The sequence below is a fragment of the Gymnoscopelus braueri genome (assembly GCF_963280865.1).
Source record: "Gymnoscopelus braueri genome assembly, chromosome: 5".
NCBI classification, from domain to species: domain Eukaryota; kingdom Metazoa; phylum Chordata; class Actinopteri; order Myctophiformes; family Myctophidae; genus Gymnoscopelus; species Gymnoscopelus braueri.
Window position 1 is genome coordinate 30,842,244 of NC_137606.1, and position 23,244 is coordinate 30,865,487.

Genomic DNA, 23,244 nt, shown 5'->3' on the forward strand with positions numbered 1-23,244 from the left:
CTTATTAGGCCTTGCACGACAATCGGACACTGCATTCATGATTTGAGGCATTTTGTTCCCAAAATGTGGTTTGCTAAATTAGACCTGCTGGTGGCGCTATAACAGGCCAATGTGAAAAGGGTGGCATTTCTTCCTGGGCCAAGTGGGAATCTCTGTGGAAAATTTCACGGAAATCGGATGCTGCGTTCATGATTTGAGGCATTTTGTTCAAAATGAACCAATCCTGCAAACTTTGGAAGCCAATCTTAACCAATCAGGATGGAATATGGTAAATCGGACAGATCCGTGATGATCACATGACTATAGAGATACTGTCTACCGATTTGCGTGTTTTTTGGAGAAAATCTGTAGGAGTACCGTATTTTCCGCACTATAAAGCGCATCTGAGTATAAGGCGCACCTTCAATAAATGTATTATTTTCATATATAGGGCGCACCGCATTATAAGGCGCATCCGCACTATAAGGCGCACTGACGGTGCGGCTTATAGTGCGGAAACCAAGGGAACCAATATTGATACATATATAAGGCGCATCGGATTATAAGGCGCATCCGCACTATAAGGCGCACTGACGGTGCGCCTTATAGTGCGGAAAATACGGTAATATCCAATAATGTGTTTTGCAAAAGTCGGCCTCATGGTGGCGCTATAAAAAGCAGATGTGAAAAATGCAGGGCAGATGTTTTTCCTTGGCCTCTGGGGAGTGTGCGTGCAAAGTTTCAGCAGATCGGTGCAGTTATAGGGAAAAACGTGAATCGGCCTATTATAGCGCCACCATGAGGCTGTTAGGAAAGTTTGCAAGTGGCATTTCTTCCTGGGCCAAGTGGGAATCTACGTGGAAAATGTCACGTAAATCGCATGCTTCGTTCATGATTTGAGGCATTGTGTTCAAAATGATCCAATCCTGCAAACTTTTGGAGCCAATCTTAGCCAATCAGGATGGAATCTGGTAAATCGGACAGATCCGTGATGATCACATGACTATAGAGATACTGTGTACTGATTTGCGGGTTTTTTTGGAGAAAATCTGTAGGAGTCATATCCAAAAATGTGTTTTGCAAAAGTCGGCCTCATGGTGGCGCTATGACAGCCTGATCTGAAAAATGTGGGGCAGAGGTTCTGCTGGGACATCCAGGGAGTGTGTGTGTGCAGTTTCACAGCGACCGGGCCAACGGTGGCAGAGATTAGCTGGTCGCAGACAAGGACGGACACACGGACACACGGACGGACGGGGGGTAAAACATACTCTCTCGCCATGCCTTTCGGCCTGGCGGAGACAATGAAGAAAGACTAATGTATCCTTTCCATTAAGTCTGATTTGTGTTTGAATAGCAGAGCCTGCGAATGCATTTTCTTTGTTTTTTGTTTTGTTTTTTACTTAAGGTTCTGGCAACAGATATATATGCTTCCATTTACAAATGTGTACAGAAGCACTTTTCAGAAGCTTTTAAACTATGGTGATGAGATACAAAATCAGCAGGAATCGCAGTGTTGTAAATGTATGCTTTACTTTGAAATGGCACTGCAAGATGCGGGGTCACCCAAAATGTCGCCATTGAAATGGGGTCCTTGTTTAAAAAAAGTTTCAGAACTAAAATGGCAGCCAGTCTCCGGTCTCTTTGGCCATTTTAGTTAACAATTACGCACCACACAAGTGAAAATAAATCGTATTGCTAGCCATAGGTGACAAATGTAAACAATAGCCAGGTACAATTGCAAACAGTTAGACTATTGTTGATGATGACATAATACATTTTATACTCTTAAGAGTTAACCTAACTATTAAGAGTGTAATAGGTATGTGTGTACCTATTACGCTTGATCTGCCCAAGCTCATATCTCTCCTGACGAGTCCTCATTCCAGTATGCAGCAGCTAGTTACTGGAATGAGCTACAAAAGTTCTGCTGGTTAACTACACATCATTATCCTCTATCAAGGACTCTTCCCCCTCCCAAAATAGTACCAGTACTTAATTGCCTCAGTCTGTGCCAGTTAATATTAAGTGTGTTTTCAACCATGTTTACAACTACATTGTTTAACCGCTTGCTGCCAAACCGGTGAACCCGAAATGCATGTCACTTGCTAACTGCTGGTTTTGTCCCCGATGGAAAATGGATGAGAAGCATACCAACTGCCACCAAATGTGCTGGGGCAGACTCACATGTGCAATCGTGGTGTGGCATCCCCGATGCCTCTTGTCAGCCCGTTATTGTAAATAAGAAATTGTTCTTAATTAGCAATTAATGGAAAAAGGGCCATTAGTACCCCCTTTCCACAAAGTGCTCCTCACACAAAACTACAGAAAAAAAGAGCATATGTTCAGTCTTTTGAGTAGCTAATGAAATGTGTTTTTCTTTGGTGCTGTTGAGAATTTAAGAGCTAAGAATTTATACTAAGGCCAATCAGGTGTTCCTTTCGTTATTGAGAAAACAGCTTTTTTTGCTACTTGAAAATAAATGACAGGAAAAAGCTTGTTCAAAATCTTTCAAAAAATTAAAAGTATTTTTGGTTTAATCATTTGGTATATTTTCCTGTTGTACTAAAATCAAAGCAGCTGAATTGTCCTCTGTGTGTAACTCATTTGGAGACACAGTAAGAAACAACACAGCTGGTTATGTAGAGCTTGGCGGTCGGTCACACATGAAGATCTCCCAACATCATGAAGACATCTCCCAACCCCCTCTTTTTTTTTTGTGTCTGTCTTCCTCCTTCTCCGGGGTCTTTCATGAAAAGACTAGAAGTTTGTGACACTGACAGATGTAGCAGATTGTGTTGTGACTTGTGAACGTGATTGTATTCCTGCAGGAAGCTTTGTTTCAAGCCAAATGTTGAATTTTTAATCTTTCCTGACGGAAGCAGTGAGACCTGACGAGACCACACTACATGCTCTGAAAGCAATTCAGCTCATTTCAGCTTCTGATCTTAAACCACTATGGAAAATGATGAAACATTTTTGAAATCCTACAAGTAGAAATGTCATATTGTGCTTGTATAATTCAGCAGCTTAAGTCTATTCCTTCGCCAATATGCACTATATTACTTAAGTTATTCTGTGCTGTAGGAGCCATATACTGCGGTACTCGGAGATACTCTGATCCTGTTTTTAGCCTAAGGTGGTTAATTGGGGGAAAAAATGTAACCGTAAGAATTTCTCATATGCCTAAATGCTTTAATTGGATACTCTCCATACATCTATCAGATTCATTACAGTACTTTGGTCTGACAGCTACATGGATTGCATCAGTTTTTGTAGGGGAGGGACATGGGGAAAATAGATTTGTACAACCTGGTTTGTAATTTTGGCCCCTGTGAAACAAGTGGCATGTTTCTCTGTTGTTTTGCTGATATTTTCCTTACAAACACAAGTACTTTAATCATATTGTTCAAAATATGTTTGCAGATTGAGTCATAATGGAAAAGGCTGATTATCAGGAATGTATGTTGTATGTAGATCTAAAATATAAAATATCTTAAATAGGACCATACCATGTGTGTCTTAGGTAATAGAGTTTTTCAACCATAAGCTGATTTCTGTCTGTGTATTTTCAGTTCAGTCAAAACTCTGTTGCCCACTGATGGCTATTTTTGTGTGATAGAAACAGAAATATGACTTCGCAATGATATTGCAGTTCATACTGTTCCAGCACAACTGCTTTTTTTCCCTTTTTCTTCCAAGCTAGTATATGAATTCACCCTAAAAAATGCTGCCGTTTTGATGTATTGATTTTAAACCCTGGGAATCCTTGTGTGAAGACTTTCCAGCCTCTAGAATCAATAGCAATATAATTGGATAGAGGCTCTCTAGGCTCCAATTACAAACTTGCATAGACAAATGGTGCTCAGTTTTCTCACAAACTTAACCTAGACACAGACAGAGGGAATGTGGCGCTTGAGGCATTTTGTAAATATCTCCCTAACTAGCTTTTTCCTAAAAAAAAAAGAAATTAAATAATGAAAGGTTGTTTTTTTCCCTCTCCCTGCAATGGCCCTATTTAGGACAAGCATGAACTAGCCCTAAAGCTGTATGTATTTCACCTCTATACAGCCATATTGCTATATTTGTATCATTGACTAAAATAACACGTTTTCTTCTACCCCATTTTTTCTACAGTTCACATCAACATAGGCAATGTCAACACAGAACAAGGCTCACAGGTAAGATTAGCTCAATGAAATGTGTGATTTCTAGGTTAATTGTGTTTTATTGTGAATTATGTATTGTGCTATAAATGTGGAGGATTTATTTTCTTTTTGTTTAATGAAAATCACTCCTACTCCTGTAATTTCAACAGCTATGGAATAAATCTGATCTCCCAAATAAAGATTAGAATAAGAATAGAATTTTGGAAATCAATTCATTTAAAGCTAGCTTTCCACCACACCGATTTTGAGCCGACTCGGCGTCGGGAAGCGTTGGATATCGTCGTTCAGTCGGTTAGGGGGTCCGCCGTGACCTAATCGGCCGACTCTGGGGCGACCGAACTTGTTCAGTCTTTGGTCGACTGGAATAGCCGTGGACTAGAGAATACGGGGGAGAGAGAGGGGTTACGGTGTTGCCAGATTCTGTAAGAGAAACAAGAGAACAGGTCTATGAAAACCTACATTCACTGTTTCCTGCCAATACTGGCAGGCCAGGCTTTCAGCTAAAATGCATTAGCACAACAATGGGCACATCTGCCGACAGTTTGTGCTGAACTAAATGCCAACTTTTGCCAACCGACTACCAGTCTGTTGTAGTCTGAAGTAGAAGTAGTCTGTTTGGTGGAGAGTCACCTTAAGAAGCTGTATTATGGAAGCAATTAAGAAATGAACAAACTTACTCGGAGCAAGTCACATTCCAGTGTGCAGACTCTGTTTCTTATTTTTACCTGCTATTTTCCTATATTCCTAGTGGATGTGTAAGCTCTTTTTTAGGCTAGCTGCCTCACACTGCAGCCTGTCGCATTGTGACTTTGTAGATTGCCTGTTTTAATTATGTTTGAAACGTGTTATAATGACATGCTAGTCTCTTGAGACAGACTGTTCGCTCACTATCCTATCATATCCTACCGCCTAACCCCGGACGGTCTTTGGGCCACCTCGGCAGAGCTCTCATTGCCTCGCCGAGTTTCATTTGAGTTCATTCATTCACCAATGTTTTCCCATCTTTGTGTGTTGGCTCACACAATTTTCAAATTCTCCCGCCGGTCTGTACATCGGAATGATTTGAAAATAAAACTGATGCCCCCCACTTTCGTTTAGCCTTTTTAGTTGCGTAAATAAGCCCTACTGTAAATCAATTTAGTCAAAGCCTATCCAGCTATACTTCGTAGCAGAAATGGAAATTAAAAAATATATCAACATAAAAAATATATTAACATTTTATGTTTATTAACATAAACATAAAATAAACAATTTAACATATATTTTTGGTGAAGGAAAATGACGAACTGTAACAGAGAGAGGTCCTCTGTAACTCATGTTTGCATATAACCCTTATTTATTGAATGATATTTGCACAGCACTTTTATTAATTTGCACAGTTCACCTTAGTGCAATATGGAGAGAATGCAATATGTTTGTAGTGTGAGGTTTTATTGTTGAGTTTGATAGATTTTGTTTAGCTCCTGGCAGCCATTATGGACATCATCTTTAAAATGATGCCTTTCCAGGAGTTCTATTTCCTAGATTTTTTGTATGTTCTCAAGCATGCGTAGAGGTACCAGAATCCATTGAAAACCCTTTTGTATCTATGTTTTGGGAGGTTAAGTGGTGTTTTTTCATATAGGCCTATTGACCTGCCATTAGACCTATGACCATGTCATAAAAAGTGCTTGTCAGAATCAGAATCAGAATCAGAATCAGTTTTATTGTCACATCACAGGTTTACAAGGTAAAAAAGTGGGTGAAATTCTTTTTTGTACATCGTTCCCATCGCAACGTTAGTTTCCATAGAAAGAAGAGGGGGGGGGGAGAAGAAGAGGGTGGGGGGTAAGTGGGAAGGAGATCAAAACAAGAGAGCAACAGAAGGCCAGACAAGTTATCTACATATTTACAAATTACCTGAGATAATAAAAACAAAAAAAAACTAAACAAAACTAAACTAAGGTGCCTGAGCATAGCAGCAATGTATTGTATACTGTGCATGTTATACTTATACTGTGCATGATAGACAATGGACGTTAAGGTGCTTAGAGGAAAAGGAGCACAATAAAAAAGACCAAAGAAAAAAGTCAGTGCGTTATACAAGGGATTAAGGTGCAAAAGGTCAGTGCTGTTTAATATAAGGCTGAAAATCTCCTCCTCAGAATGAAATAACATGAGTAAGGGCGTGCTCCCACCAAAACATGGTTGGCTGCTGTTAAACGCAGGTTGTGCGCGGCCACAGTTTTTTGCAGCCAACGGATTCTAAAAAATGCAGTGACGGACCTGTCACTCACTTTCAGGACCCTCCCCGTAGCCCGCACCGCCTTCTGCCTTGAGCACCATGGTGCTTCCTGAGTCTTGGGACGGTCCGCCTTCGACTCACCCGATTGGACAGAGGGGGAAAAGCAGCTCCTGCCTCCAGCAGTTATGCTTCAAATGGACAAGTCGTGTAGAGCGGATAAACGCAAGGTCTGCGCGATAAGCGGAAAGATGCGCTCTTGCGTGAATCCACACATTTACATTGACAAAGCATTGGCAGATTCCGCCCCATAAATTATACATATCCTGAATCCTTAGGGTCATGTCAGTATTCCAGTTATTGTGGTTTTTGTCTATGATGTTTCTTGATGCCACAGTACTCAAAGAAAATGGTTTAGGCGAAAATGGTGGGAAAATGTGTGCTATTAAAAGTTTGAAGAGATCCAGTGACCGCTGTACTTGTCATACATATTCACAAAAGGGCTGGAATGAAAGCTTAAAGTGGATACCAAATACTATAGTAATAAATATTGAAATATGCCCTGAACATGAGCCAATACCAAGATATGCACCCACGTGATGTCTAAAATTGCATTTTTCAATGGGGGAGGGTAACTTTAGCAGCTGATAACTCTAATTTAGCTGTGACTCAGGAAGGGTCATCATACCAAAATATTATCTTCAGACATAGAGCTTCTCAAAAAGTAAGTAACCTTTGCCACCTTTTGGTATACCGACATCTCGTCTGGCCCATGGACTAGAGGGAACCTTCAAAGGATGCATGGCAGGTTGTTAAAGGTAGGCTAGTTCATGATTCAAGATTGGAGAATTGTCTCAACTATAAAATTATTAATAATTTAGATCATATTGAAAAGAAATTGTGTTACATTCCCTTAAGCAGAATGGACTGAGACTTAAACTCTTGGGGCAGACAGACTCACACATGGACGACAGACAACGCCAGAATGATGACAGAGCGTCACGCATCCATTACCTATGTTGCCTTGCGGAGCACTGGTTTTGTGTAGTTCGTTTGACTTGCGTTAAGACTGTTGGCTCACTGAAAGAAAACTACTGTACAAGCCGAAATGGCTGCAAAGGAACCAACGCTTCACATGCGTGCTGCAGTGCCTACAACACGCCGCGATGGGACGCTCAGCCCCGTTTCCCCCATAGAATGGAAGTGGATGGGGATGCCGGCATGCCGCACAGCGGTCGCACATGGGGCACATGCCCCAGCACATTTGGTGGCAGTTTGTATGCTTCTCAAGTTCTCATCCATTTCCCTTACCTCTATTAAGGTCTTTATACCTGAACAACCCAAGTGAAGCCCTCTCCTTAGGGATCAATGGATCAATGGGTTCCAGAAAAGGCTTGTTTGCTCTGCGATATAAATCCGTGGCACTCAAGTAGTGGATGGTCCTTTAGCTGGTAGCTGGTATTCAATAAATAATTAACGTTTGTGGTTGCTCTACTTATTGGTGTATAGCTCTTGACAGCGGTGCTTAGTGTTACTGTAATGAGATATTACTTTCCCCTGTCTACTCATGTCAGCTGTTTCTGTCATCTCGGTGGGGGTTTCACACCTTCTATTGACACTTTTTCATCTTCCACATATCAGAGAAAAATGCTGTTAATATTGGGTGCCAGAGGTTTATTAAAATATTATACTTTGAGTGCCAGGATTTTTAACAAATTTTGAACCTTTTTCAAGTAGTCACAAAATATTTTCAGTGATCACCGTCCTCACGGTGATCCCCTCATTACACACATACAGGTCTCGTACAATCGGGGGAAAAAAATTAAAAACATTCCGTAATCCGTTCCATAGTTGCAGCCAGTTGAAAATAGTTAAATTAACATTGTAAAAAAAAAGTACACAGGAGCCGAGATACAGGTTTTTGAAGTCATAAGTTAACCAGGAAGTGGATTGGAGTCTAAATCTTGTGGGAGTGATATCTCCTGGTGCTGTGAAGTTTTTTTCAAAAACAGTATATATACGGTTTTGGCACTCAATGTTAGTATGGCCAAAACCGTATATATACGGTTTTGGCACCCAATGTGTTAAGCTGAAAATGTCATCTACACACACACACACACACACACACACACACACACACACACACACACACACACACACACACACACTTCCAGGATGGAATCTAAAGGAGCGGTGAGACACCAGCACTCACTTTCACTTTGCACTAAAAAACTGAATCGCAGAGAAAAGGCCTGGTCCGCTGATTTCAACTTCAGAGGTTTATAACGATGTAGATGTGTGAAGATAGATATATATAGACCTAGCGGGGGAAATTCAGTTGTCATGGCAGTACACCAGTTATGAAACATAGACAGCTAGACAGTTAGGAGAAACCAATACTACTACGAATAATAAAAGAGTAAGCAGTTAGTAATGCATGGGGGTTAGGAGAAGAGTACCCGAAACCAGGAGATTTAGGTACACTACAGAAACCTTGCTTGGCCCTCAGCACTTGGACTGCCTGGGAATTTGTGTGTTGAAAGAGCTATTAACAGGTGTACATATACGTGTAGTCAAAGTGCACTAATAGCCTCTACACACTGTACGATATTTGACCCGATTTGGCTCTCGGGGATATTTTTTGGTGATCGCCGAGAAAACCACCGATCTCAGTCCAGATCGGGCGTTCCTCGGCGAGGTGTTGATCGCGCAGTTTGTAAGGTACTCCGAGAAGAAACACCCCGATAAATTCCGCTCGGCGAGCGGTTCCCGATAATTTTTACTTTTCTAGCATGTTGGATATTTGGGTTTGTCGGATCCGATGAGAGCCGTGCTACAGCCAATGAGAGCACATTACAGTCAGCCACGCACCGGTCCGTGGCTAGTCCTCCCGCATAGAACCGCAATATTACCGTACAGACAGTCCAGTCCTGTATTAGATAAACATGATAAACAGAATGATAGAGTGAGCGAGTCTGCTCGACAATGGGGCTGTTTATTATAGAGGAATAGGGCTTGCAGACAGAGAGAGAGGGAGAGAGAGCTGTGTGTATGTGTGTGTGTTTGTGACGCAGGTATGCGTCTCTGAACAATATTGCCGGGTTTTGCGCGAGAAATAAGCAACCAGGTCTATGAAAACAAGCCCAACAAAAGCGACTATAGGCTGCATGAGCACTTTAAACCTATATACAAATAAAATAGCCGATCTACAAGCTCACAACGCGTCGCAGCTATTTTCAAAGAAAAAAAGCAACATTAAGAAATAAAGCCAAATAAGTACACTTTGGAAATAAGCTAAAAAGAAACGCAACCACCAATATTTTTTACAAGCAACTCGCTTATAATAAGCGGACACGGCAACACTGGTTGACTTTAGAAACGTTTGTTTCAGAGAGGGAGAGAGAGAGAAATACAGAGAAATTGAGAATTATTTAATGTCAATCATTAGCGTCTTGTCTCGGTCTCGCGCATATATCACGGGAGCCTTTCACGTTTTCGTGAGACGTTTGGAATAAAAACAAATGTATGTATTGGGTCGGGATCACATCGTGGTGAAATATCTTGTAATCAGTGAATCCCTGTCGCCGAGCAATCAATCGTGCGAGAATCACAACGATATATTTAGCCCGATTTCAAGAGAGAAACTCGTGCAATGTGAAATGCTTAACGATCTGTTCACTCGCCGACCATTTCAAATATCGTACAGTGCGTTGAGGTCTTAACAGTATATCAATCGTTTATTAACAGGTATAAAAATAGCCCAAGTGTACATAGACAATCTACCTCCAGTAGTGTGGGTAGAACAGAACAGTCAATCCACAGACCACAGTGGATAGTGCGAATAGTCTAGTTAGTGTGCCTTGTGTTGATGTAACCCCCCAGCAGGCAACTACAAAGAAAAGGACACGGGCCACTACAGACAGGAAAAACATCTGCAGCATCCTGTTGCACACATCGAAGGAACAGTTTACTGTTCATATTTTAGTTTTTAGTTTTTTAACTGTTTATATGATGTTTTGCATAGTAGTGTATATTTGTCTGTCATTAAATGTTTCGATTAATTGAGTACAAAGGACCCCAATGGAAACAAGCCATAGGCTTTCTTGGGTTTAAAATCCTCTTTGCAGACCTTGTATTGAACTATACTTTCCTGTGCTTTTCTTGCAAACTGCTAATAAAGTATTCAATCAATCAATCAAAACTGAGCCTCCTCAGCAAGAACAGCTTGCTCTGTCCTTTCCTGTAAAGGGCCTCTGTGTTGTCAGTCCAGTTCAGCTTGTTGTTCAAGTATACAGCTAGGAACATATAGGTGTCCACGATCTCCACTTATTCCCTGTGGATGGTGCTGGGAGCTAGGGGTAAGGGGTCTCCTGTTATTCTGATGGTAGTCTACCCCCAGCTCCTTGGTCTTGCCTGTGTTGAACCGAAGGTGATTGTTGTCACTCCCCCTCCACCTAGGAAGCTGTCCACGAGGGAATTGTGTTTGTCCGCGTTGTCATCCTTGATGCAGCTGACAATGGCGGTGTCATTGGAGAACTTCTGAAGGTGGCACATTTCTGAGTTGAAGCGGAAGTCGGAGTTATAAAGGGTGAACAGGATGGGTGGCAGCATGCTTCCCTGGGAGGCACCAAGGTATATAAAAAGAAGGTACGGATTTCATTGGCTGGGAGCCAAACTGCAGCCGTGGAATACTGTACATTGGAGTCTATGAGACCAGCTTAGAACAAACACTATTTCTGAACGACTGCGACCTTTGTGAAATACTCTGCCCAGGAAAATAAAAGAAGACATATCACACATCGTTTTCTGCTGTGTTGCTTTTCGATGTGTACACTGTATAAGTTTATTGAGCAATCTAAAGAGCACAAAGTCAATTTCTGAATGTGCCAAAGCAGAGCCAGAGCCAGAAACTAGTGTTGTCATGTCCGCTTATTACTGTATAAGCGACTTTGGGCTTATTTTTCTGTGAATTTTGGTGGTTGCTTATTTATTATTTTAACCAGTGGTTCTCAAATATTTGTCATGGACCCCCAAATGAATATGTATTTGTCCCTAACCCCTATCTGAAAATGTTTTGTGCCAGGGAGCCACGCACCACATTTGTGTTGTTAGAATGTTTCAAAAATATTCCAAATATTCCAAATTTTATTTCAAGATTTGAAAATAGGAGATCTACAAGCTCACTACTTGTAGATGTAGGCTATTTTCAATGTATACAGTATATAGGTTTAAAGTGCTCATAATGCATTTTGGAAGGATGTCATCAACATGATAGATAACATTTTGACAAAAAAATTGCCCCTTGACCCAAAAATTTGTATTCTGGGCTTATACCCGAAGATCCCTGTATTGAAAAAAGAAATTCATTGACGTGTATGTTACAAGCAAAGCGCATAATTGCTTTGGGTTGGAAAAATGTTAATGGACCGTGAATAGGTGCGTGGCTTAAGGAGATGTCCTCATCTCAGCCAGCCCTGCAGTCTGACGTATTGTGGCCTGCAGGTGAGGTAGTCTGTGATCCAGGCCACCAAGCCGTGGTCCACCTGCATCACGGAGAGCTTCTCGGCTAGCCATTGTGGTTGGATGGTGTTAACGATGGTGCTGGAGAAGACGGAAGAACATGACTCTCACAGTGTGAGTATAGGCTCTGTTTATCAGGTAGACGATGGCGTCTTGTATTGTCTGGAATTGAGGCACCCTTTCCAGCCTTAGGGAGAGGATGAAGTGGTGCCTGTATAGGGCTGCTTGCTGCTCAACGCACGCCTTCAGCACCCGGGGGTTGACATGGCCTTTCTCATGTTAGTCATGGCGAACTGACGCCTCACTAAGTTGGTTGTGAGGATCACGGGTGGAGGGCCTGCTGCTGCTACTGAAGGGCAGTCACCCAAGCCTGCCGTTGCGTGGTCGTCATGTACGTCACACTCATAGCAGCCGTCACTGTCGACCATTGCTACTGTTACATTGTCAATTAACATTTTAGATGTAAACATTCAGGTATTATTTTTGTTATTGGTCTCTTGTATGCTTCCTATGTTCTTGACCATGGACTGCTCTCCTGCCTGTTCCTATGCCGATGTGAGCCAGACAAGAAAGGCGTTGCCTGGTTACAATGGCTGGATGGATGAATGGATGACTCCACACTGTCATTCATACTGTGTGGAGTCGCATTTCTCCCCAATTGTTTCTTCAGAAATTTAAATGCAATAGCTGTAAGTAATTACATGCCCTGAGCAGCAGGTTAATTGTTGTTCATCCCACAGAGGATGAATCTTTGCTCTAAGAAGTTGTATAGCCTAAATTTTTACTACAACTATTTGATTACTGTAGTATTTTTTAATAGATTTTATATATATATATATATCTCACACACACACACACACACACACACACACACACACACACACACACACACACACACACACACACACACACACACACACACACACACACACACACAGCATATTTCCACACACTCAAATGAATGCTCCCTTTCTTTATTAGCAATGTATCAACCAAACTGGTCTTCCTCAGGCTAATGTTTTTTGTACTGATCCTTTTATCCAGCACCTGGCCTACTTAGGGTTTGGATGTGCATATGAATATTCCATAAGCATTACTACATAGATCAGACATTTTAACCGTTAATGGGGGAAACTGCCATGAAAAACTTGGAGCAGTTCCTATGGCCAAAACATTTTCCTCACAGATCGTTTCACTCATCATATTCATAAATAAGCTGTTTAATAATATGGGGCATATGATTTTAATATTTCTCAATGGGAACGTACATATTCTCATACTATGTTTGACAAAATAACCTGCGATTACTGAATAATTAGAAAATAGTAAGACATGGAGACATACTGCTGACTTAAGCCAGAGACATACTATTAGCCCAATTTCAGAGCCGACTTGGCCCTCCTGAGTGAGTTTTTGAAGATCAGGGCTGAGTCTGCATTGACGCAGCAGATTTTGGGGCAGTTAGCCCCAGCATGGTCAGCATAATCTTAAAGTGTGACAGGTTTAAGGACTGCCTCTTGAATGGTGATCTACCTGCACCAATTAGGTCCTTCATAGCTTGTGTTAAGTTCTAATGTGTGATTTGGAATTAGCTGCAGTAAGCAGAGGTGGGGTGAGTTTACCCTGAGGCAGAGAGAGGCGAGGCGGGTATCAGGAATGCCTGGGGACCGACAGACTAAAGCCTGTGTTTGTTTGTGAAGCAGTAGCCTGTTTGTGTCTGACCTTTAAAAGTGTCAGTGGTACTTAGTTTTAGCATATCAGTTTGAAAAACGAAATACATGTATCCTGCTATGTGTCCTTTCTGGGAAAGAACTGGGGCGGAAGTGGCTCAGGAGGTAGAGCCGTCTGGGAACCTGAAGGTTCCCAGTTCGATCCCTAGCTCCTCTTTGCTGTGTGTCGAAGTGTCCTTGTGTGATATGCGTGTACAGTAACACATAATGTGTTGTTGGGGTGTGGGTGGTGAATGTGAAGCAGGCTGTTACAGCGCTATAGGGGAAGGAGGGAGGCAACATATTTTTTTTTAACACATTGCCTGCCAAAGACAGACATGTCCGTCTTTTAAAAATGTTTTTTTTAAGAACCCAAGATAACGTGATCCAAAGATTTACTGCTCCATTCACTTCCTGGTTAACTTATTACTTTAAAATCCTGTATCTCGGCTCCTGTGTACTTTTTGTTTTTACTATGTATTTTTGGTGAAACATGCTATTTTCAACTGGCTGCAATAATGGAACGGATTACCGCGATCTGATCCCCCCCCCCCCCCCCGAATGGACAAGACTCCTGTGTGTGTGTGTATTGAGAAAATATAATTGGAAAATATTTTGTGACTACTTGAAAAAAACGCTGTCACTGGCTATTTTAAAAGACCATGGCAGGGGAAAATTCAATTTGATTGAGGAATCCACTTTTACAAATACTAAACAAAATAGTATACGGAGCCAACTCAAATAAATAAAATAAACCAACCTAAGCCTATTCTTGATTTTACATCTACTACCGTACCTAACCAACACAAAATAAAACTGCAGCAAAAACCTCCTTGCCTAACTACACTACGCTAATCTCCAAATGGTGTTCATATCTGAGTGACATACAATTTATAATCTGCTGTATACAAAAATGTTTCAAACAAATTATATCATGGAACATAAACCTAACCTTCCAACTCACACAAGAGTGAACGCTATAGTAGTGAATAACAGAACATGACGAGAGTATGGGCAGCCAGACAAACACTGCCGGGGCGACAGGTGTTGACAGCTCTTAAGTAGATGCATCTTGCCTCTGATTGGAAGCAATAAACCAATCCACGACAGCGCTTCTGCATATGAAAATAGGTAGCCAGAGAACAATAAAACGGACCCATACAATAACTAGAAAAAGCGCTCCTCGGAGCACAGGTCTCCGCCAGGTCAGGTAGGTTATTGTGGCCTCCTGGTGGCGCTATAATAGGCCAATGTGAATAGGGTGCCATTTCTTCTTAGGCCTTTCACGCAATCGGACACTGCATTCATGATTTGAGGGATTTTGTTCCAAAAATGTGTTTTGCTAAATTAGACCTGCTGGCGGCGCTATAACAGGCCAATGTGAAAAGGGTGGCATTTCTTCCTCGGCCTAGTGGGAATATGCGTGCAAAATTCACTTAAATTATATGCTTGTTCAAAACGAACCAATCCTTCAAACTTTGGAAGCCAGTCATAGGCAATCAGGATGGAATATGGAAATCGGACAGATCTGTGTTGATCACATGACTATAGAGATACTGTGTACTGATTTGTGTGATGTTAGTGTAACAGAGTGGTTCACTACCTCAGCCTGATGGCCTGAAAGTCTAATATCTCCCCCGAGCAATAGGGATATCCCTTTGGCTTAGCGGGTAAGATGTTGGCTTTCTACGTGGGAGACCCGGGTTCGAATGCCGAGCGTTACAATGGTGCCGTGACCCGGACTCGGGTTTCCCCGCGGGAGGAAGTCAAAATGGGGGTGAGTGTAACAGAGTGGTTCACTACCTCAGCCTGATGGCCTGAAAGTATAATATCTCCCCCGAGCAATAGAGATAACCCTTTGGCTTAGCGGTTAAGATGTTAGCTTTCCACGTGGGAGACCTGGGTTAGAATCCTGAGCGTTACATTTGGACTGTAGGAGTAATATAAAAAAAAGTGTTTTGCACAAATCGGACTCCTGGTGGCGCTATAACAGGCCAATCTGAAAAAAAAGGTTCTGAATTGGCATCCAGGGAGTGTGTCTGCACAGTTTTGCAGTGACCGGCCAACGGTGCCGGAGATTAGCTGCTCACAGACAGAAGGACACACACACACACCGACACACGGACACACGGACAGGGGGCAAAACATGCTCTCTCGCCATGCCTTTCGGCCTGCCGGAGACAATAAAACAGAAAGCGCATTTGAGTGGTCTTCTCTAAAAGACTAGACAAAGCAGAAGGCTATAAATGCAGTTCATTTACCTTTTAACTGTCTCATTGATGCTGAAAGCCTTCGATGGAAGGACACCAATTTAGGACAATGAAATAACCGCTGGGGAAGAACTTGCTAGCTGACTCACCTCAGGCTGACCTCTGGCTGTAATAGCATCTACAATGGGCCCTGCGAGAAATCATAAAGGAGCAGGCTATGGCCAGGGCAATACTAAGGAGATACTCTAAGTGAAGACTAATAATGCAAGATGTTTTTCCACTTATATGAATAGGAATTTGTTATTATACCTCAAACCAGCAAAAGGTTTCTGAACCCAAAATAATTATTTTAATCTGGTTTAGGCCTAACCCCCACAGTGCATGTTAAAGTTTTTTATTGTATGAATATGCTTGGCTCCAAATTACTTCAGGCCAGGGAAGTGTGGGTTAACTGGTAGAGGTGTTAAATGGTGGCTTGGAGTTCTCTATTTGCCTTAAGGTATAATGCAGTAGACAGGTGTTGACAATTAGCACTCCTGCTACAGTATATACACAACAATGCATCTGGTTCGTCCATTGTGATGTCCATGTCAAATACCTAAACATACATACAAACATATTCACCATACGCATTTAAATCGAGTGAACTACAGTAATTGCAGTCAGAGATGTACAGTATAGAAATGCAACCGACAGGAGGGTGATCTTAAAGGCATGGGCTGCAGACTTTCAAAGTCATTGCTCTTTGAGAATGTTTTATTACAAACAAAAAATGACTTAAATAAACTCTAAGTTTGACATCATGAAATGGGTGCAATATATAGGCTACACGGTACAGTAGCTCTTACAATGTTCATCCAATATGAATGCCATCTAAAACCATCCATCAATAAAGTTGTCATTGATTCTGCAAGTATGAAGTTATTGTTATTTTACTTCCAAAGAGTAGTATAATAACAGTAGCATGGAGAAAACATAATTTGTATTGTATATACAGTATGTGTTTGATTCAAGATTCGATAATGGATTACCATTTCAATGAAACATTGATTGGAATGTGTCTTCGTCTGTGCTCGGGGTATAGTAGACAGTGCCCCTATAGACAGCTCACTGCACATCTGTATTGTCTCTTTTCTCACAATGCGTTGTGAGATGTTTTACCAGAGAGGCCAAAGAATTCTGAATCTAAAGCTGACAAATGTTCTTTGGAAGCACAAATCAGATCTGTCTATAGGGGAGAAAATAAATAAATAAAATAAAGTACATTTTCTTTGTATCTAATCTTATTTGAGTGTAGTCTACTTACTGTACAGCATGTCACATATTGTCTACGCACCCCCCCCCCCCCCCCCAAATAATACAATTATTAATATTAATAAAATAATAATAATAACAATAGCAATAATAATATAATGATTTATACTACTACTACTACTACTACTACTACTACTACTACTACTACTACTACTACTACTACTACTACTACTACTACTACTACTACTACTACTAATGATAATTCAGGGAGTCTGACAACTTTGAATAATTACTGCCCTTACTGAAAGGAAAGGTACCGTGACATGATGGGTCACTGATATCAATAGACCATCAGGGCCTTCATGGAGTGAAAGATGTAGCAGACAGAGGGCAGCAAGCCAGATTTAAAACTGACAAGTCATAGGCAGGGGTCTAAGTGTTGTCTCCACAGGTGTCCTCACTTGCATACCAATTGTTATATAGACTCAGCATTGTTACTGATGAGTGTACTGTACACGCGTTTAAAGAACTCGCCATGGTGCACACCCTGTTGCGATGTTCCACGAGAGAGCTGTCAAACTTATTAAGATGTACTGTCTCTCTGTCCGTGTAGGCTATATCATTAGTGCAGTATCTCTTTCCTGCTCAGTTCTAAATCATTCAACTAGGAGAGTGAGACTAAAGCTCAAAATGGACAGAATAGGGGCTACACTCAGTGTAATTTATTTTTTAACACCAATGGGTTTCTAGACCTCACTGCAAATGGCTGACAGCTTGCTGTCAAATGGGATTAGGGAGAGCCCTGCATAGAAGTAGCACTACGTGGGTACAGAGGTGTATGTAGGGCAAAAAGAGACGGGAACAATTCATCTCTCACTAATGGTGAAAATGATGCCCAACTTGATCTGAGTACTCTCTGCCACTGACCATAAAATCATTTACAGAGAAAAGATTTATAGACTACCGTCTTGTCACGCAGCTGTGGGGATTTTATGATGTGTAAGGAATGTGAATTGAAATTGTGTGTGTGCATGTGCCAACATGAATCCATGCATACGTGTGAATTCTGTGCTAGCATTGTGTGGCTTTACGTTAGGCCCAAAGCAAGCATTGCAGATGGCCATATAGTGACTAGCTATGAAAGCCCTGAAATTCCATTTAATTGGCTACAGCTTCAAACCCAGTCAATACATCACAGTAGCCAACCACCTTGATTCATTCTGTTTGACAGCACATTTTGACAGTGCAATGTAGTCATCTATTTCTCCTCTGCCCGAGAGTCCAGTTTTGCGGGGAGAGACAGTGTGAAGGACTGCTGTCATCTCCTGAAGACCTGTTCCTGCATTTCTTCCTGTCACAGTTGCTGTCTTTATCTGTAGATAAATGGTCAACTAAAATATCTACCGATCACCTCAGTATACTGTAGTTTGGTAGTCATTTTCATCCTGTTATCACTGAATATTCTGTTAAATTAACACATTGCTTTAAAATGTGTCAGGCTATTTATATGATATACCGGGTACCCTATTCCTCCAAACAGCTGACATGTAATTTGCCTTTTGGTGCAATCTTTTTTTTCCATGATGGAAATGGTTTCAAAATAATTGATTATGAAAAAGAATTTACTGAAATCTATGCTCTCTCATGCTCTGTCCAATTACAGTGGGTTTAATACTACTCAGTGACCATGTTGACCCTTGCAAAGGCAGCTTGACATTTCCCCGCCAGGCCGGGTTGCCTACCCAGGGCTGTGTTGCGACCGGTTATAGCGCCACCATGAGGGCGATTTGAAACATTTGTGGTGGCCAGTTGGACACTGCATTCATTCATGACTCCTGCAGACTTTTAAAGTCAGTTGTAGCCAATTGGAATGGAATTTAAATAATTTGACCCATTCAACCTAATCATGTGACTACAGAGATGAGATGTACCAATTTGGGTGAGTATAGCAAACAAATGTGTTTTGCAAAAATTGGCCTCATGGTTGCGCTATAACAAGCCAATTTGTAAAAGTTGGGGTGGAGGTTCTTCCTTGGCCTACTGGGAGTGTGCTTGCAAAGTTTCACGCCGATTGGTCCAGAAGTCCGAGATTAGCTGTTCAGACAGACAGACTCACCGGACCGATAACATAATCCTCGCCTTTGGCCATTTTGCCATTTATTATTCCCTGGCAGGGATAATAAACTTTTGATCTAGAGTGTTCGGCAGTATTCATCTTTTTCTTTGGTAACCACTATACTACCCACGATTGTCATTATAGACTAAGGGCCCTATTCCCAGGGACATTTGAACAAACCACTAATTAGGGATTTCGGACTAGGCAAGAGGCGTTTCCCCGCAAAATTCGGTATTCTATGGCACCCCCCTCACCCGCCAAACACCTGAGCTACCCGTTACATTATGCATAGGTGTGGTTTGGGCGTTACAATGATAAAACCAATCACCGTGCCAGAAGCCATTGCCTTTAAGAGAAGACTGCGCTAGCCGTCATCCCGATCCAATATATGCTCTAGCCTATCTACCTGTCTGCACTGTTGCCTGGTCTGATTATTATAAGCCACATTGGGCTTGTTTTCCTTCTTTTTTTTTTTTTTATCCAAATACATTTTTATATTAATTTGTAGCCTATTGTGTTCACAATAAGCTTGTCATATTAGTCAGATCCGGAATAGTATATGAAAGCCATTTAAAATATGTATACTATTGGTACACACTGGCTGCTCCCAAATAATTAATTACATCATGTTGCGACAACGCTCCTACGTGGTACACAGACAAACAGTAGCACATGGGTATAATAAATTGGACAGTTTTAGGAAAGGTCTATAGCCTATGTACTCACGTTGGCTGTTATCGTTCTATTTCCACCGTTCTAATGGATTCCAGGGGTGTGTAAACATCTCTGAAGTTGCTCCATAGTTTCCTCTGAAGTGACGCAGTTAAAGTTAACTTACATCCATATTGTCCCCGTTATCTTTCATCATCCACCTTTGTTCAGTAATCCCGAACAGAGCTAAACTTTAAGTTTACATCAATCAAAGCCTCTCAAACCCAGACACATTGCTGCGATGCGTATGTGCGTCGCCTACCCAAAATAACAGACATACAAGCTATCAACGGCGCTGCGTCATGTCGTGTCGACAGCCTACAGATCTGTTATTTTGGACAGCATACAATGAGGCGCGCGCGCGCCACGGAGTAGCCTATCACTAAACCAAAAACATTACATTACGTGGTCAACAACATACTAGACATGTAACTTGCTTGGAGCTTTTAATGCAGTGGTTCTCAACCTGTGGGTCGAGACCACAATGGAGCACCCAACGCCTGGCGAGCTTGTAGATCTGCTATTTTCACAATATTTATCTATGGAACCGAGTCAAACAAAATGGGGGGGTCCCCAGTTCAAATATGGTTATTTTGGGGGGTCATGAACGTAGCGTTTACGCGGGGAATATAATAATAATATAGGCTAATATATATAATATAGGCTATAATATAATATTCACCCGTGACCCGCAGCATGGGTTTAATGAGACAGCAGCCAAAATGAAAATCACACTATGATCCGATCATCTTATAAAAAATGTAAGTGCTTAAGATTTTAGCCCAAACCCAACGGGACCCGACCCGGCCCGTCGGCACCGGCTGAGCCGGGTCTAAGTTTTTTTTACATCCAAATAAATTCACATATTAATTAATTTGTAGCGTAGGCTATTGTGTTCACAATAAGCAACTTGTCATATTAGTCAGATCCCCAAGAGTATATGAAAGCCATTTAAAATAGTTATATATTCCTACACAGCTGATGCCAAATAATTAATCAACAGGGCAGCGCAACGCTAAAGTAGCCTAGGTCAAATCAATCACTGTCTTGTCATGACGCAGCAGTAGAGAGCTCCCTTTAAAGTTTAAACCATAACATGACATAAATAATGGATCTTCAGAACTTTCTTCATGTCTTTTTCACCTCAAAATAAATGTTGGATTATTTCTTCAAATGAAAGCACAGGCAGCGGCCAGAAGGTAACATTTGATGTGATTTCTCCATTGCAAAAATGATTACGGTTATTCTATAGAATAACCATAATCATTTTTAAAATGGTTATGGGGCAGTGTATATATTTATATAGCCCTATTTGCTCCAAGCTGTTTTTTAAATAAAATATAGACTGTTAGGGTAGAATGACTCCTGTTCTTAACGAATTACCAAGATTTAATGAGAAATAAGGCTTCTTTAGAAAAATGACTGACGGGCTGGGCTGGGTCTAATTTGTCAATTATTAGTCGAGCCGGGCTGAAATATTTAGGGGATATGAAAGCTCTAGTTAGTAGTTTGAAGTGCTCATGTGGCCTTAGAGTTGCTTCTTTTTGTTTTCATAGACCTGCGGACTGCGGTTGCTTATTTCTCTCCAAGGCTGGCAACACGGCTCATGGTCCAACGCACAAAGCCATTGTAGTGTCTGTGTGCACTTGACGGGTGATTTTATAAACCAGCGGGTGCTTCTAGAATCCACTATCCCCCGTCCCCAAGCCGTACCCATGTGTGTCTGTGGAATTGCAATGTGGGGGATATAGCAACAACACGCCCACGGGCACACCTCCACGCGCAAATAACGGCGTCGGCATAATGGTGACGGGTAGAGCAGGTGCTAGAATAACCTATTGGGGCGGCGCAGGTCCATTATCCCGATTTAACGGGGAATTTTTGGCCTGAGAATGGGGCCCTAAATGAGTCTGATGGGATGTCTTTGTTGTCAGCTTATGCATACATTTGCTTCTAACTCTTGCCATCTACAAACTGACTACATAGAAAGCCTTTCTACTCATACAGATGTGAATTTCCCTACACGCAGTACTTTTATTCAAATGCCTCCAGCGGACACAGATTTAACTATTGAGGATTTAATGAATTGCAGAGCAAAGAAAAGTTGTGTAGCAACATGGACATAAAATAAATGTGTAAAGAGCGCTAGAAATTCAGTGGCAAGAAATTAGCTGAATTGATATGACTTTTTATATCGGCTGACCTTATATAGATATATAGACAGTATACTATTATTAGATGACCACCACCAAAGTACTGTGATGCTGCAACCACTGTTGGCAATACTCACATCCCACACCTGACTCAGTTTGAATTTATGGCTTGGTTAACTTCTCTCTAAGCTCTCTGAAGCTTTGGTGTGGAATGGTTGTTAGTCTAGAGAAAGTCATAAATCAAAACATGTTTCAGTTTGTCATTATCTATTAATACTCTGCAGCTCCTGCAATAGAGCTCTGGAAACCGTAGGAACTGGCATGCTTTCCCCTCTCCCCAAAGACTGAGAGACTTCCTCTGTAAGATGGAGGTGAAAAAGACAATGCTTCAAAGTTGCTTGGGTTGTGATTGAGTTACTCATCCCTCTATGGTCTGCTGCCTGCACTGACAGTGACAGCTGTGGAGGTGGAACTGTGCTCAATGCCTTAATTGAGCCGAGTGCTCGGAGCTTAAAAGCTGCAGGCACAAAAACCCACACAATTAGGACCGACTAATGACATGGAGTATTAACCATTCTTTTTTTCAAAATAACCCTGTGGGATTTTAGTTCCACTAAATGAGTGACTTGAAAAATGAAATGGGCCTAGATTTTCTATTTTATGATGTTTCATGCAAATCCATTTCAAAGCCAGCCATTGATACCAAGAGGTGGATGTATGTAACATATGTAGGCCATTCTGTGAACATGATTTTTTTTTGTTACTTTAATTGATACAAAATTATTCTGTCTGGCTTTTCAGAATCAAGACGATATGCATGCCATCTATGACAGTCAACTGGGTAAGTCTATTTTTGTATAATTTTTTTCATGTAAGAGTAAGGTTTTAACACATTGCTTATGATTAATTGACATTAAGCTCAGCCCTTAGACATGGTTTATTTTAATTGCATTAATTTAAGTGGGTATCTGTTACAGTACTATGTCTAATATTCACATGCACCTGAGCAAATTAGTCTAATCCAGCAGGATATCCCACACGAATAGGAATTACCTTACCATCAGTCGACCAAAAAATCTAAATCAAAACCAAAACTTTTGAAATGACACAGTTGCACTTTTCCCAATAACAATGATTTTCAGGAGCCTGCAGAGGAGTTTGAAGCAATACACTGTTCATTGAATTGGGTCACAAAGGCATATAAA

The 23,244-nt window shown here is 41.3% G+C and overlaps 1 protein-coding gene across 2 annotated transcripts in view; it reads left to right on the forward strand.

Annotated features, from left to right (window-relative positions):
• b3glcta (beta 3-glucosyltransferase a) overlaps nt 1–23,244 on the forward strand; it is a 73,838-nt gene that overhangs the window by 6,725 nt on the left and 43,869 nt on the right. For both annotated transcript variants that reach the window (XM_080429676.1, XM_080429677.1), the window contains exons 2-3: nt 4,114–4,157; nt 22,841–22,880. In XM_080429676.1, coding sequence (XP_080285802.1) covers nt 4,114–4,157; nt 22,841–22,880 — 84 coding nt within the window. The remainder of the gene's footprint in view (nt 1–4,113; nt 4,158–22,840; nt 22,881–23,244) is intronic.